The sequence below is a fragment of the Symphalangus syndactylus genome, chromosome 20 (assembly GCF_028878055.3).
Source record: "Symphalangus syndactylus isolate Jambi chromosome 20, NHGRI_mSymSyn1-v2.1_pri, whole genome shotgun sequence".
Taxonomy (NCBI): Eukaryota; Metazoa; Chordata; class Mammalia; order Primates; family Hylobatidae; genus Symphalangus; species Symphalangus syndactylus.
The window spans coordinates 42,402,893-42,417,973 of NC_072442.2; the positions used below are offsets into that span (position 1 = coordinate 42,402,893).

Consider the following 15,081-nt stretch of genomic DNA (forward strand, 5'->3'; position numbering starts at 1 on the left):
GGGGGCTTCGCTGTGGGAAGGAGCCCTGGTCTGTGGAGGGGGTGAATGTGTAAAGGGGGGAGGCCTCCAGCAGGGTGTGGAGAGATGATCCTCATCCTCCAATTGTCCCCATTGAATGGGAAAGACAAGGTCCCTGACCTCAAACACAACCTACAAAGTTCAAGGATTAAATTAAACCACACAAGTCAGATGATCCTTTTCCGTAGATCATTTCCAATACTATGATATTCCCATCTCTCCCTGCTCCTGGCCACCACCTGTTACCACCTGCCCACCCTTCTCCCTCTTGCTAGGGGAAAGGTAATGGTTCAGATCTCCACAGTGTCTTGCAGGAGGACTTCAGCCGCCAAACAAGCCATCTGTCCTCGCTTGCCTGATATGACCCAAGCATTCTGAGGACGGGGTGGGGACTTAGGAAAGAAAATGACAGGACTGGACTCATACAGCAAACTGCCCCCATCAGCACTTCTTGCCCAGGGTCCCTTTAGAGATGTGACTGCTCCCCACGGGCAATGAACGACATTCTCTGGCCCCGAAGCATCCAGAAAGCTCCTTGATTGAAGTCTTTTTTTTTTTTTTTTTTGAGACAGGGTCTCGCTCTGTCACCACAGCGCAGTGGTATGATCTCAGCTCACTGCAACCTCCGCCTGCCAGGTTCAAGTGATTCTCCTGCTTCAGCCACCTGAGTAGCTGGGATTACAGGCACGGGCCACCAAGCCCGGCTAATTTTTGTATTTTTAGTAGAGACCTCAGGGTCTTACCATGTTGACCACACTAGTCTCAAACTCCTGACCTCAAGTGATCTGCCACCCTGGCCTCCCAGAGTGCTGGGATTACAGGCATGAGCCACTGCGCCGGCCAAGAAAGCTCCTTGATTAAAGTCTGGAAGTGGTTACTAACCCAGCCTCAGGTGGTGGCCACTCCCTCCTCCCAAAACTGAATGGAACAGGCCTGAAGCAGAGAAATGCAGCAAAAGGCATGGGCTTTGGTCAGAAACATTCAAATCCTGGCTCCAGCTCCCAGCTGTGGAGTTTGGGCAAGTTACCCGTCCTGCCTGAGCCATCTGGAAGCAGGAGGAGCTGCAACTACTCGTGGGGTCATTGTGAGGGTGAACTGGCAGGCACCCAAGTGCCCAGAGTGGCACCTGGCACACCGCAGGCCTTCAGTAACATCTCTATTACTTCCCGCTTCACATCTGCAGAATAATAGAACTTTCCAACGGCTAGCCGAACACTGCAGGAAGGGTGCTGGTGATTTCCTCTAAGGCTAAGTAAGACAATGCTAACTGGCTCTTCAGGGTCGGCCCAATAATGCAAGACCACAGTGCACACATCACTTGTTTCACCTTGGCACAGTCTCCCTCAGGTCCCTGCTCTAAATTCCCCTTTTCAGGTCATCCACTTTAGTGGCCCTGACCCATAAGAGGAGGGGAAAGGAGATCCTAGGGCATAGGGGGACAGCCACACACGAATGCATCCCCTCAGTGATCCCTAAAGAGGGGGCCCTCACACAGCGTTGCCTCAACCCCACCGATCTCAAATGAATTTCAAGTTTGATGGCTGAATCAGAATAAAGTCAAACCACTGTAGGCTAGAACATATCCTTTCAGCCCCACACTGAACCAGACAGACACAATCAGGCTGTGCTCGGATGGGGTCTCAGGCCAATTTGTGGTGGTTCTCAAACTGTGTTCCTAGAAGCATCGCATGTGCCCCCAGGACCAAGATGTCCAGGTTCTACCCCCACCCACATCCCCTGAATCAGAACAGCTGTTTTTTCATTTTAAAAATGTTGACTGTTTCACACATTATATTTGCTTGAAGAACAACTTCCCATGTTTAAAAATTTTGAAAAAAATCCCTGGAATAGACAATCCCTAGAGCACTGACATGCTGTGGTCCAAGGTTCACCAAGAACAGTGCTTGTGCCCTGCCACATGGCGGGGTTCCTTCAAGCCTCTGGTGATGAAGGTGCTCAGGGAAAGGAGGACGGAGGGGCATGGAAGGACCCAGCCACTGCTGGCCACCCTGGCCTCTGCTCTGTGTTCATGGGGGAGCAGACTCTGGGGAGGCGCCCCTCCTCACCACGGCCTGCAGGCCGGGCTGGAGCCTGCGCCTTCAGGGGCCTTGCATCTCCAGCTGGACCCCCTGGCACAGGATGTGCTGCAGTAGCCCGTTGACCACATCCAGAGTCTCATCCTTCTCCAGCACGATGTCATAGGAGTCCATGTAGCGCTCCCGCCGCTCCTCCACCTGCCCGGAATGAGAGGAAGAAGCCAGAGGGTCCCCAAATGCCCTGCCCTCCATAGCTCACTCTCAAAGCCCCTGGGGCTGGGGAGGAGAGCATTCAAGAAGCAACTCCCAGCTCCTTTTTGAGAGCCAAAGGAGTTCAAGGTTACCAGACCTACCCTTTGGAGACAGACAAGGGATGGGCATGGGCTATCACAATTAACCCTTGGGCCAATACCAAAGGACAGTAACAAGGAATAAAAACAAAAAACCAGATGTTGCCACTTTGGGAGGCTGAGGCAGAAGGATCATCTGAGCCCAAGAATTTGAGACCAGCCCAGGCAACATGGCAAAACCCCATCTCTACAAAAATTGGCCGGGCATGGGGGTGCGTGCCTGTAGTCCCAGCTACTCGGGAGGCTGAGGCAGAAAGGATCACTTGAGCCCAGGAAATGAAGGCTACAGGGAGCCAAGATTGAGCCATGATACTCCAGCCTAGGTGACAGAGTGAGGCCCTGTCTCAAAAAAAAAAAAAAACAAACAACCAAAACAGATATTGCCTCTAATCCATCCGGACTGAATTAATTTCTTTCTTTCTTTCTTTCTTTCTTTCTTTCTTTCTTTCTTTCTTTCTTTCTTTCTTTCTCTCTTTCTTTTCTTTCTTTCTTTCTTCTTTCTCTTTCTTCCTTCCTTCTTTCTTTCTTTCTCTCTCTCTCTTTCCTTTCTTTCTTTCTCCTTCCTTCCTTCCTTCCTTTTTCTTTCTTTCTTGAGATAGGATCTCACTCTGCTGCATAGGCTGAAGTGCAGTGGCATAATCTTGGCTCACTGCAGCTTCGACCTCCTGGACTCAAGTCATCTTCCTGCCTCAGCCTCCTGAGTAACTAGAACTACAGGCATGCTAACCACACCCAGCTGATTGTTGTTGTTGTTGTTGAGACAGGGTCTCACTATGTTGCCCAGGCTGGTCTCAAACTCCTGGCCTCAAGTGATCCCCCTGCCCTGGCCTCCCCAAAGTGGGGGGGTTACAGGCATGAGCCACCACACCTGACCACAACCCTTTTTTTTTTTTTTTTTGAGATGGAGCCTTGCTCTGTCACCCAGACTGGAGTGCAGTGGCGCAATCTCAGCTCACTGCAACCTCCACCTCTGGGTTCGATTCTCCTGCCTCAGGCTCCCGAGCAGCTGGGACTACAGGCATGCACCACCACACCTGGTTCATTTTGTATTTTTAGTAGAGACGGGGTTTCTCCATGTTGGTCAGGCTGGTCTCGAACTCCTGACCTCAGGTGATCCACCTGCCTCAGCCTCCCAAAGTGCTGGGATTACAGGCGTGAGTCACCACACCCAACAGGACCCAGTTTTACACGGCTTAAGCATCCTGGTGGGCTCCAGTGCCTGCAGGCTGTGGGGAAGCACCCTGGCAGCTGCCTAGCTTCACCCCATATTTGGGCCCCTTTATGACAATGCTGCTTTCACCCCTCTCAGTCCCTGATCTGTTCTTGTTATTTTTCTTCCCTGAATTATAAACCAATGTCCTCACTACCAACATCTCCCACCTCAATCATGCCTTCCAGTAGGCTTTAGGGCTGGTAATCAGCCCCACTGTTTCCTGAACTCTATCATCTTAGGCAAGTTACTTAACCCCAGGCCTCAGTTTCCTTATCTGTAAAATGAGGATAACACTCACTACCTTAAGGAGTTATCATAAAAATCAAATGAATTAATATCCATGAAATGCTGAGAAGAGTGACAGTGCGGTGCACAATCAGTAAACTGAGGCTAGGATCTCATGCCCGGCCTGATCTTCTCTCTGAACGCCTATCAGGTCATGTGGTAAGACAAAGCTGTAATCACTGGGTTTCTGTTTCCTATGAGATTATGAGCTCCAAGACAATACAGCTTCCTTCTGTGCCCATAATACTTTACCTAGTGTCTAGCATACAGAAGGTGTTCAAAGGTGGCTGGGCACAGTGGCTCACGTATGTAATCCCAGCACTTTGGGAGGCGAAGGTGGGCGAATCACTTGAGGTCAGGAGTTCAAGACCAGCCTGGCCAACATGGTGAAATCCCATTTCTAGTAAAAATACAAAAATAAGCCAGGCATGGTGGCACGCACCTATAGTCTCAGCTACTCAGGAGGCTGAGGCAGAAGAATCACTTGAACCTGGGAGGTGGAACTTGCAGTGAGCCAGGATCGCGCCACTGCACTCTAGCCTGGGCGACAAGAGTGAGACTCTATCTCAAAAAAAAAAAAAAAAAAAAAAGCTGGGTGCAGTGGCTCATGCCTGTAATCCCAGCACTTTGGGAGGCCAAGGCAGGTGGATCACAAGGTCAGGAGATTGAGACCATCCTGGCTAACACGGTGAAACCCCGTCTCTACTAAAAATACAAAAAATTAGCTGGGAGTGGTGGCGGGCGCCTGTGGTCCCAGCTACTTGGGAGCCTGAGGCTCCCGTGAACCCAGGAGGCAGAGCTTGCAGTGAGCCGAGACAGCGCCACTGCACTCCAGCCTGGGCAACAGAGTGAGACTCCGTCTCAAAAAAAATAAATAAATAAAATAAAATAAAAATAAAAATAAAAATAAAAAAGAAGAATATGTTCAAAGGCATTTCTTAATGGGCATTCAAAGAGAAGAAAGCCATGAAGAGAAGCAGCCCTGGTCCTCTACCCACCTTGTCATTCAGGAAGCCAATCTTGAGAATGTTCTGCACACCAGGAACCCCATCGGCCATGGTGAGGTCCCCAATGGAGTCTCCCAGCAGGATGACATTGGTTTTGCCCTCAAGTTGCTGGAAGTAACCAGAGTTCTCACACACAGAGCTGTTCTTGTTGTATGTGTGTATGAGCTGGCCCTTAAATCCCTGGAGAAAACCCTAAATAATGAAGACAAGAGACAGATGGAAGGGCTGCAGGGACCCATGCGGCACCAGCTCTCCACTGTCTCTGTCACAGAGAAAAGGGAATCCCAAAAGTGACAGATAATGCCAAAACTTCACTGTAGCCTAAACTAGGGCTCATGGGCCAGACTTGGCCTGCTTTTGTAAATAAAGTTGTATTGGGATACAGCCAAACTCATTTGTTTACATGATGCCTATGGCTGCTTTTTTATGCTATAAAGGCAAAGTTGGGCCGTTGCAACAATGATGCCACGGCCCACAAAGCCTAAATATTGACGACAGGGCCTTTTACAGCATAAGTTTGTAACTCCTAGTTTAAATGAACAGGAGCCACCCAATATTGCAGATCATCTGTTCTGGTGGACGTACAAAGCTGTGATACAAATGCCGCTCAGGTTACACATGTACTAATGCTCAGCTGAGGGCCACATCCTCACTGTAGGTCAACATGATGAAAATTCCAACCATCAGTTTCATGGAGAAAAAAGTCAGAACGTGGATGAGTTGGAGCAGCCCACCTCTGGCTTGGGAAAAACAAATCAAACCCCAAACCCTTTAGGACCCAGAATGGCACATAATAATATGACAGTGACATGGGGCAGGGCAGGCTCATAAATTAGGTACCCCAGGGCAGAGAGTTGACTGTCAGGCAAACACCAAAGAGAGAGGATCCTTTGAAAGTTTTTTTGTTTTTGTTTTTTTCTGAAGACAGAGTCTTACTCTGTCGCCCAGGATGGAGTGCAGTGGTGTGATCTTGGCTCACTGCAACCTCTGCCTTCTGGGTTCAGGCGATTCTCCTGCCTCAGCCTCCCAAGTAGCTGAGATTACAGCCATACACCACCACGCCCGGCTTATTTCTGTATTTTTAGTAGAGATGGAGTTTCACCATGTTGGCCAGGCTGGTCTCGAACTCCTGACCTCAAGTGATCCGCCCGCCTCGGCCTCCCAAAGTGCTGGGATTACAGGTCTGAGCCACCGCGCCTGGCCAAAAAGTAACCCATAAACAACTGCCTGAGGGTGAAGAAGCCAGCATGGCTTCCCTCCCCTTCTTCCCCAGGTTAGGGTTCATGCAGAGTTAACTGCCCTGGCTGGTGGTCCCCACCCCTCGTCCTTTCCCAGCCCAAACAGGATTTGGCTCACATCTTCATTAAAATCCATGTAGTTAGACACGATGTGGATGTTGGGGTGGAACACTTTCATCTGTCGGATAATTTCTTCCAGGATATCACCAATGCCCGCAGAAAAGATGAAAAGGGGAATGTTGTTATGGTAGAGTGTGTTGAAGAAGGCCTTGTATCCCTCCCTGAAAAGAGATAGAGGAATTCTGAAATGGCACTGCCTCTACTGCTGTTCTTTGTTTCCTATTTGGGTTACTTGTTTTTTTGGGTTTTTTGTGAGACAGGGTCTTGCTCTGTTGCCCAGGCCGGAGTGCACTGGCACAATCACAGTTCACTGCGACCTCGACTTCCCGGGTTCAAGTGATCCACCCGCCTCAACCTCCCAAGTAGCTGAGACCACAGGTGCACACCACCACACCTGGCTAATTTTTTTATGTTTTGTAAAGATGGGGTTTTCCTATGTTGCCCAGGCTGGTCTCGAACTCCTAGGCTCAAGCAACTCACCCACCCTGGCCTCCCAAAGTGCTGGGATTACAGGTATGAGGTGAGATCGCACCACTGCACTCCAGCCTGGACAAGAGAACGAGACTCCATCTCAAAAAATAAATAAATAAAATAGAGCATACGATATATTCAATAAGCGGTCAAAGTGTGCTAATCCTAAGTGTTCAGCTCAGTTGATTTTGACATACGTACACACCCATGTAACTAATTAGCTTGAGGCTCCCTCACGATCTCTCCCAGTCAATATCATCCCTCCCACTGATTAGCTTTGCCTGTCCTTGGACTTCATATAAATAGACTCATACACATGTACTCTTTTGTGCCTGGCTTATTTTGTTCAATATAATGCTATGTAGTTTATCTATATTTTGCATGTAATGAGTTTATTCTTTGTCACTGCTATGCAGCATTATTCCACCATATAAACATGCCACAATTTATCTACCCAGCTTCTCCTTGATAGACAGTTGAGAGATTTTCAGATTTCAGCTGTTACGGATACAGCTGCCATGAATACCCTGTGCATGTCTTATAGGGGCTACATGCCCTCACTCCTCTGGGGTACATACCTGGGAGAGATGCTGTTATGGCGGAAGGTAGGCATATGTTTTCTGTTGCTGTCCATACAACCAGGAAGCTAATCTGTAACCTGGGCACCTTCACTAGGGTACACGAACTCCCACCCTGGCACTTACTGGGTCAGCACACGTCTCCACTGTCTTGACTTTTCAGGAGCTAGCCAATCTCCCCAATTAGGATGCACAACCCTTGAGGGCAGGCACCCATGTCACTCCTTCCTTTATGAGGATTTCTTTCCTCCAGGAAAGAAATCTCCGGCAGAGACAGCTGTTCAGTGAAGGCCGCCAATGATCAAGCGTCCCAGCCTAGCCATCTCCCAGTCGCCGTGAAGAACACCAGTCACCAGAGAGACCCCAAAAGTCTTTTACCATTGTGAAAAATGAGCTAGACTTGGCTGGGCGCGGTGGCTCACGCCTGTAATCCCAGCACTTTGGAAGGCCGAGGTGGGCAGATCACAAGGTCAAGAGATTGAGACCATCTGGCCAACATAGTGAAACCCTGTCTCTACTAAAAATACAAAAATTAGCTAGGCGTGGTGGCGGGCACCTGTAATCCCAGCTACTCGGGAGGCTGAGGCAGGAGTATTGCTTGAATCCAGGAGGTGGAGGTTGCAGTGAGCCGAGATCGCACCACTGCACTCCAGCCTGGCGACAGAGCGAGATTCCGTCTCGAGAAGAGAAGAGAAGAGTAGAGAAGAGAAGAGAAGAGAAGAGAAGAGAAGAGAAGAGAAGAGAAGAGAAGAGAAGAGAAGAGAAGAGAAGAGAAGAGGAGGGAAGAGAAGGAGAGAGAAAGAAAGAGCTAGACTTGGTTTGTTCTCAGAGATAGTGCCCTGGCCATTTTGTACTACACCCACTACCTGCTGAATGTTTCCTAGCAAGGGTAAGAAATGCTTTAGCTGTATCACATCAGTTGTTCATAGTGCCATGTCCCTTCCGGTCCTTTAAGCAACTAACTCCTCTCTACTCTTCCCCCACCTCCTTTTTTTGAACAAAACAGTTCTTAATAGTCTGATAGAAATGTTTTCCAGAGCAAGACGCTTACCTGAGCATTGCATTGGACTCTCTAACCACCTGGGCTATCTGAAACTTCTGAATCTTCTGCTGACATAGGAGATTGTGCGCTTTGGTCCACCTGGAAACAGACACCCCAGAAAACCCCAAATTCAAATCACTGAAGTAAATAACTCATCCTTTCCCTTTACGGAGCCAAGTACTCTCTGACAGCATTGCCGACAGAGGCCTCATCCTTACGTTAGCTGCCCTTAAAAGGAAACGGGTGGCAGGGCACAGTGGTTCATGTCTATAATCCCAGCACTTTGGGAAGTCAAGGCGGGTGGATCACCTGAGATCAGGAGTTTGAGACCAGCCTGGCCAACAAGGTGAAACCCCGTCTCTACTAAAAAATACAGAAATAAGCTGGGCATGGTGGCAGCTACTGTAATCCCAGCTACTCGGGAGGCTGAGGCAAGAGAATCACTTGAACCCAGGAGGGGGAGGTTGCAGTGAGCCAAGATCGGGCCACTGCACTCCAGCCTGGGTGACAGAGCAAGACTCCATCTCAAAAAAAAAAAAAAAAAAAAAAAGGAAGAGGATGAGAAAAGCAACCCAACAGATACAAGTGCTGGGCAAGCTGACCGGTGAAGTCGGCACTCTTCTGAATCCCTTCCTCCGTGAACCCTTTATCTGGAGAACTGGAGCTCTGTCCAGTGATGACGGTTGCTGTGGTTTGAATGTGTTGGAGACTTGATCCCCAATGTGGAGGTGTTGAGAGATGGGGCCTAATGGGAGGTGTCATGGGGCATCGTCCTCATGAATGGATTAATGTCATTATCACAGATTCCTTATAAAAACAACTCCTCTCTTTCTCTTTCTCTCTCCCCCACTCTCTTTGCCCTTCCACAAGGAGATAACGCAGCAAGAAGGCCCTTGCCAAATGCCAGCCAGTCCTTCGATGTTGGACTTCCCTGCTTCCAGAACTGTGTGCCAATAAATTGCTATTCATTATAAATTACCCAGTCTAGGCTGGGTGCAGTGGCTCATGCCTGTAACCCCAGGACTTTGGGAGACCAAAGTGGGAGGATTGCTTGAGCTCAGGAGTTGAAAATAGCCTGGGTAACATGGTGAGACCCCATTTCTACAAAAAATAGAAAAAATGAGCCGGGCACGGTGGCACGTGCCTGTAGTAGCAGCTACTTGGGAAGCTGAGGTGGGAGAACCTCTTCAGCCCAGGCAGTCGAGGCTGCAGGGAGCCATGATCACGCCATTGGACTCCAGCCTGGGCAACAGAGCAAGACCCTGTCTCAAAAAATAGAAAAAATAAATAAATAAATTAGTCTGTTATTTTGTGACAGCAGCACAAAACAGACTAAGAGTCACTTCCGTAAAGCACTTATCCCCCGACACCAAGCGTCTTTAACTTATTCCAAGGATTCTCTGAGGGTCTCCACTCCAGCAGCAGCCACAAAAAAGCCCTGGGTTCATCTGAAAAGTTTGTTCCAATAGCTGGACTGATAGCATTAAATTAAGCCCTCAGTGAAGTAAGGCAGCCTGTCATCTCATCAAGGGTCTGGAAAAATAGGCCCCTCTCAGCCTACTCCATCTCAAGGGCCCAGAAGCTTTTCTCCACCACCATCACTCACCATTCTACCATATGAGGTAGCTTCTCCTTGACGGTCCGGTGTGGGTCGATCTCAATTGGGTAATAGTGGTGAAGTAGTGCTGTGAGCTGGGATATTCAAATGGGGAGAAAGGCCATTAGTCTATATCAAGTTCTTCCCAGCAACGTTCTACAGCTTAGTATGAGAAAAAAGTCACCTAGAAGAGGCAACTTCATGGCCAGGGGCGGTGGCTCACACCTGAAATCCCAGTGCTTTAGGAGGCTGAGGCAGGTGGATCACTTGAGGTCAGGAGTTCGAGTCCAGCCTGGCCAACATGGCGAAACCCTGTCTCTACTAAAAAATACAAAAATTAGCGGGTGTAGTGGCACATGCCTTTAATCCCAGCTACTCAGGAGGCTGAAGAATGAGAATCGTTTGAACCCAGGAGGCGGAGGTTGCAGTGAGCCAAGACGGGATCACACCACTGCACTCGACCCTGGACCACAGAGTAAAACTGTGTCTCAAATAAAAAGAAGATGCAACTTCATCTAAGAGTGTTACATGAAATTTTCTTCAAGTTTTCCTTTGGGGACATGTCATTTATAAGACCTAAGTTTCTCTTCTCTTATTATCTTCCAACATAATCGCTCAATACACTCACATTTTTACCTATTTGGTGAAGTCCAGGGAGCACCTGGATCCACAGAGCTGGTCATTCCTTTGCACTCACCTTGAGAGTGAGGTCTAAAAGTCAGCAATATCAGATTTTACTATGAGAGAAGAAGGGTACTAAGATTTTTTTGCTGTTATTAATTAGCTCAATTGTCAGAGCTTAACCAATAAGAACTTACTTAATGCTGTGTTTCCCAGAATGTGGTCCACTTTCTCAGGTGATAGGTAACTTTAGGGAATTCATGGAGAAGCGCTTTTCAACTCAGTAGTTTTGGATTCATTTTCATGTACAATTTTTTTTTTTTTTTTTTTTTTTTTTTTTGAGATGAAGTCTCACTCTGTAGCCCAGGCTGGAGTGCAGTGGCGCAATCTCGGCTCACTGCAACCTCCGCCTCCCAGGTTCGAGCAATTCTTCTGCCTCAGCCTCCCGAGTAGCTGGGATTACAAGCATGCACCACTACGCCCAGCTAATTTTTTGTATTTTTAGTAGAGACGGGGTTTCGCCATGTTGCCTAGGCTTGTCTCAATCTCCTGACCTCAACCGATCTGCCCACCTCGGCCTCCCAGAAATGCTGGGATTACAGGCGTGAACCACCACACCCGGCCTGTTTCTTTATAGTTAATTACAATTTTTAAAAGCAGGCCAATTTAGAGAAAGATTTAGTAAAGATGATATACAGATATGGCAAAAAAAAATGAAATATAACTAGAAGACTGTACTTTGGGACACGGCATGTTGGTGGACAATTCCGTCAAAAGTGTCAATATCACGTGAATGCACAGCATCTACGTGTGTTTCCTCTAAGGTTTCCTTCTATGTGTCAGGACTTTGACACTCTAAAGGGGCTGTTCCAGGGATCATGTGACACACAGAGCCAGTCCGTAACAGTGCCTAGTAAAAATGACCAAGTAACGAATTTTAATACATGCATGATTCTCAGGAACATTACAAGGTAAAATGGAATCCCTGTCCATCTGTTCAAAAGAAGATTAAATGCAAAGATGACATAGTAACAAAGGCAGAAAACTTCTGAAATGTGTTAAGATTCTCAATGTGTGTGTCTTTTTTGGAGTGAGAACATTTCTCTAAAAATCAGGCTGGGCGAGATGGCTCACACCTGCAATCCCAGCACTTTGGGAGGCCAAGGCGGGCGGATCACCTGAGGTTGGGAGTTCGAGATCAGCCTGACCAACATGGAGAAACCTCGTCTCTACTAAAAATACAAAAATTAGCCGGGCGTGGTGATGCATGCCGGTAATCCCAGCTACTCGAGAGGCTGAGGCATGAGAATTGCTTGAACCCAAGTTGCAGTGAGCTGAGATTATGCCACTCCAGTCTGGGCGATAGAGCAAGACTCTGTCTCAAAAAAAAAAAAAATACACACACACACACACACACACACACACACACACTAGAACCCAACAGAAGAATATAAATTTTCTTTTAAAAAGGCCAGGTGTGGTAGCTCATGCTTATAAGCCCAGCACTTTGGGGAAGCTGAGGCAGAGGGTTGCTTGAGCTCAGGAGTTCGAGACCAACCTAGGCAACATAGTGAGACCCCATCTCTACAAACATTTTTTAAAATTAGCTAGGTGTAATGTCACATGGCTGTAGTTCCAGCTACTCAGTAGGGCTGAGGCAGGAGGATCGCTTGAGCCTAGGAGGTCAAGGCTGCAGTGAGCAATGATCAAGCCACTGCACTCCAGCCTGGGTGATAGAGTGAGACCCTGTCTCAAAACAAACAAACAAACAAGCTCTGCCATTTGGCTGTATGACCCTGGGTAAGTTGCTGAACCTCCAGAATGTTCAAATCTCTTGTAAACTCTATAGCCAACAGTAAGTATAACGTCCAGTTCCAACCATTAATCATCATATGTCCTGGCCAGTAAGGAAAAGCTGTCTTAATGTATTAAAACTAGATCCTCCTTAGCAAAACAACAAGTTTTTAAAAATTAATTTTCTAAGGTCTCTATACTGGAATCTTTGGTTCCAATCAGGAACCATTTGAAGTAGCAAATGACAACCATTTCTGAATAAAGGACAGGAGCAACCCACCTCTTTCCGACACTCCTCACTGATGATCTTGCTATTATCCAGAATATCTGGAAAAAGAGAAAACTCCTTTTACTTGTCTCTTAGAACCCATCGTCTTGTCAAGCTCAAGGGAAGCTAGAATGTGACTTACTGTAAGAAGAAGGGCATCTCTTTCCATTATATGCAAATCTGCTCAAGGTCATGTCAAAATCAGAAATCACCTAAAAGGCAAAAGAGAGATGATGCCTAAATAGGCACCAGAATTCTAGTGTGGCCCTGCCTCAGCCTGGGGGATGATTATGGAAATCAATACAGCTCAGTGGCCAGGATGTAGGCAAAGCCCTAGGGGAGTTACCGAGTGACACAGAGGGATAGAGGGGAAGTGATCCTAATTAGTACCCGTTAACCCTGAGGAAAACGCAGTCTCCTAGTGTAGGGGCGAGGGTGAATACTCAGGACCCCTCTGACTCCTTCAATATCAGGTCCTTCCTAAGAGATCTCTACCATTACGGCCCATCTGGACATCTTCAACTTACTGGGGAGCCGCTGGCTTGGGGAGGATAAGGCCCTAGGTACTGGTGTGGGCGCCTTCTGTCCAATTAGAGGAAGCAGCATGACCACATTGAGAAATCTGAAATCTGGGTTTTAGGACAGGCGAACCAACCCGCTCTCCTTCAAGCTCCCGGCCATTTCTTGGGGCAGAGAGCTAGGAGGGGTCCGCGGCCGAGCAAAGCGGGAAGGCCCAACGGCCAGGAAGCCTCTCCAGCCGCCCCCAGCCTGGCCGGCCCCCGCACGCCCCAGAGGTACCTGTAACCGGTCTCCGCCGCCCTTGCGGAGGGCGCCCACGATCTCCTGCACCCGCCCAGGCTGCCGCATCAGGACCGTGGCCTTCATCAGGGTGCTCACCTGTCCCGAGACCCGAGAGAACCACTGACCCCTGCGCCGCGCTGGGCCCGAGGGGAGCCCGGGGCTCGCTCGGGCGCGCGTGTAAGGCGGGGCCGGGGTGCGCGAGGGGGCGGCTACTGGCCTGGGTGGAGCGGCGGTGCCTCGGTGACCCGCTGGGGGGCTCGAAGCGCCCCGGGGGTCGGAGTCCGGGCCCGCCCCACTCCGGACGCTTCCTCCCTCCTCACCTCCTCTGCCATCCCGTTCGAGGCCCGGTCGGCGGCTCGGGGGACAACGACGGCCCCCCGCGACCGCACTGCGCAGGCGTCGCCTCCCGCCGGGTGCCCGGGCAGGGGGGCGGGGCCGGGGCGGGGGCGGGGGAGTGGGCGGGGCCGAGAATCGAGTGGTCCGGGAGATGGCCGCGATCCGGGTGGGCTTGCCGGGTGCGCTAGGCAAACTGGAGGAGGGTTCTATTTATTGTGAAGAGCAGGGTGAAGGTCCCAAGGTGTTGGGGTTACGTGGGTAGGTAGGGTTCTGCCACTCTTTGTGGAGGAAAAGCCTTGCCAAGCGTGGTCATTTCCAGGCTGAAAGTTTGTGTGACAAAAACATGACTGGGGCTGGGCGCGGTGGCTCATGCCTGTAATCCCAGGACTTTGGGAGGCTGAGGCAGGAGGATCGCTTGAGCCGAAGAGTTCGAGACCAGCCTGGGCAACATGACGAAACCCTGTCTCTACAAAAAATACAAAAATTAGCCGGGCATGGTGGCACGCAACTGTAGTCCCAGCTACTTGGGAGGCTGAGGCAGGTGGATCACTTGAGCCCGGAAGGTCCAGGCTCCGGTGGGCCAAGATCACACCACTGCACTCCAGCCTGGGTGACAGATGACACCCTGTCTCAGAAACAAAAACAGAAAAACCACACGGCTGGATGGGAGGAGAGATGAAGGAGCCATAAACTGAATTCTGTTAATCACCCAGAAGGGGCTCTGTTAACTAGGCCATTCCTCATTCCAGAAGAAACTGAGTGACTAACCCATCCAGGGGGGCTGGGAGACCCGGGACAGCTTTCTGAAATGTAATCAGCGTTGGCTGGGCACGGTGCAGAGCACCTGCAATCCCAGCTATTCAGGAGGCTGAGGTGGGAGGATCACTTGAGCCCAGGAGGTTGAGGCTGTAGTGAGTTATATCACACCACCGCACTCCAGCCTGGGTGAGAGAGCGAAACCCGTCCCTAGAAAAAGAAAGATTTTTTTTTTTTTTTTTTTGAGATGGAGTCTCACTCTGTCGCCAGGCTGGAGTGTAGTGGTGCAATCTTGGCTCACTGCAACCTCCATCTCCCGGGTTCAAGCGATTCTCCTGCCTCAGCCTCCCGAGTAGCTGGGACTACAGGCATGTGCCACCACGTCCAGCTAATTTTTGTATTTTTAGTAGAGACGAGGTTTCACCATGTTGGCCAGGATGGCCTTGATCTCTTGACCTCGTGATCCATCCACCTCGTGCTGGGATTACAGGTGTGAGCCATTGCGCCCGGCCTAAGAAAGAAATTTAATCAGCTTTACTTCTCCCTTCAG

At 49.4% G+C, this 15,081-nt stretch overlaps 1 protein-coding gene across 3 annotated transcripts; it reads right to left on the reverse strand.

The window, feature by feature from the left end:
- Positions 1-1,791: 1,791 nt before the first annotated feature.
- On the reverse strand, positions 1,792-13,877 carry NT5C3B (5'-nucleotidase, cytosolic IIIB). Of its 3 annotated transcripts, XM_055255758.2 has the most exons (9): positions 13,760-13,877; positions 13,437-13,535; positions 12,781-12,850; positions 12,651-12,697; positions 9,965-10,050; positions 8,368-8,457; positions 6,266-6,428; positions 4,901-5,101; positions 1,792-2,252 (listed from the first exon to the last, which is right to left on the reverse strand). In XM_055255758.2, exons 1-9 carry the CDS (start codon positions 13,769-13,771, stop codon positions 2,118-2,120), a joined length of 903 nt encoding a protein of 300 aa, XP_055111733.1. In that variant the 5' UTR covers positions 13,772-13,877; the 3' UTR covers positions 1,792-2,117. The 3 variants fall into 3 exon arrangements, with proteins under 3 accessions (XP_055111733.1, XP_055111735.1, XP_055111738.1); XM_055255760.2 differs by lacking the exon at positions 13,437-13,535 and having other exon boundaries at positions 13,760-13,865; XM_055255763.2 differs by lacking the exons at positions 13,437-13,535; positions 13,760-13,877 and adding an exon at positions 13,166-13,360.
- Positions 13,878-15,081: the final 1,204 nt, after the last annotated feature.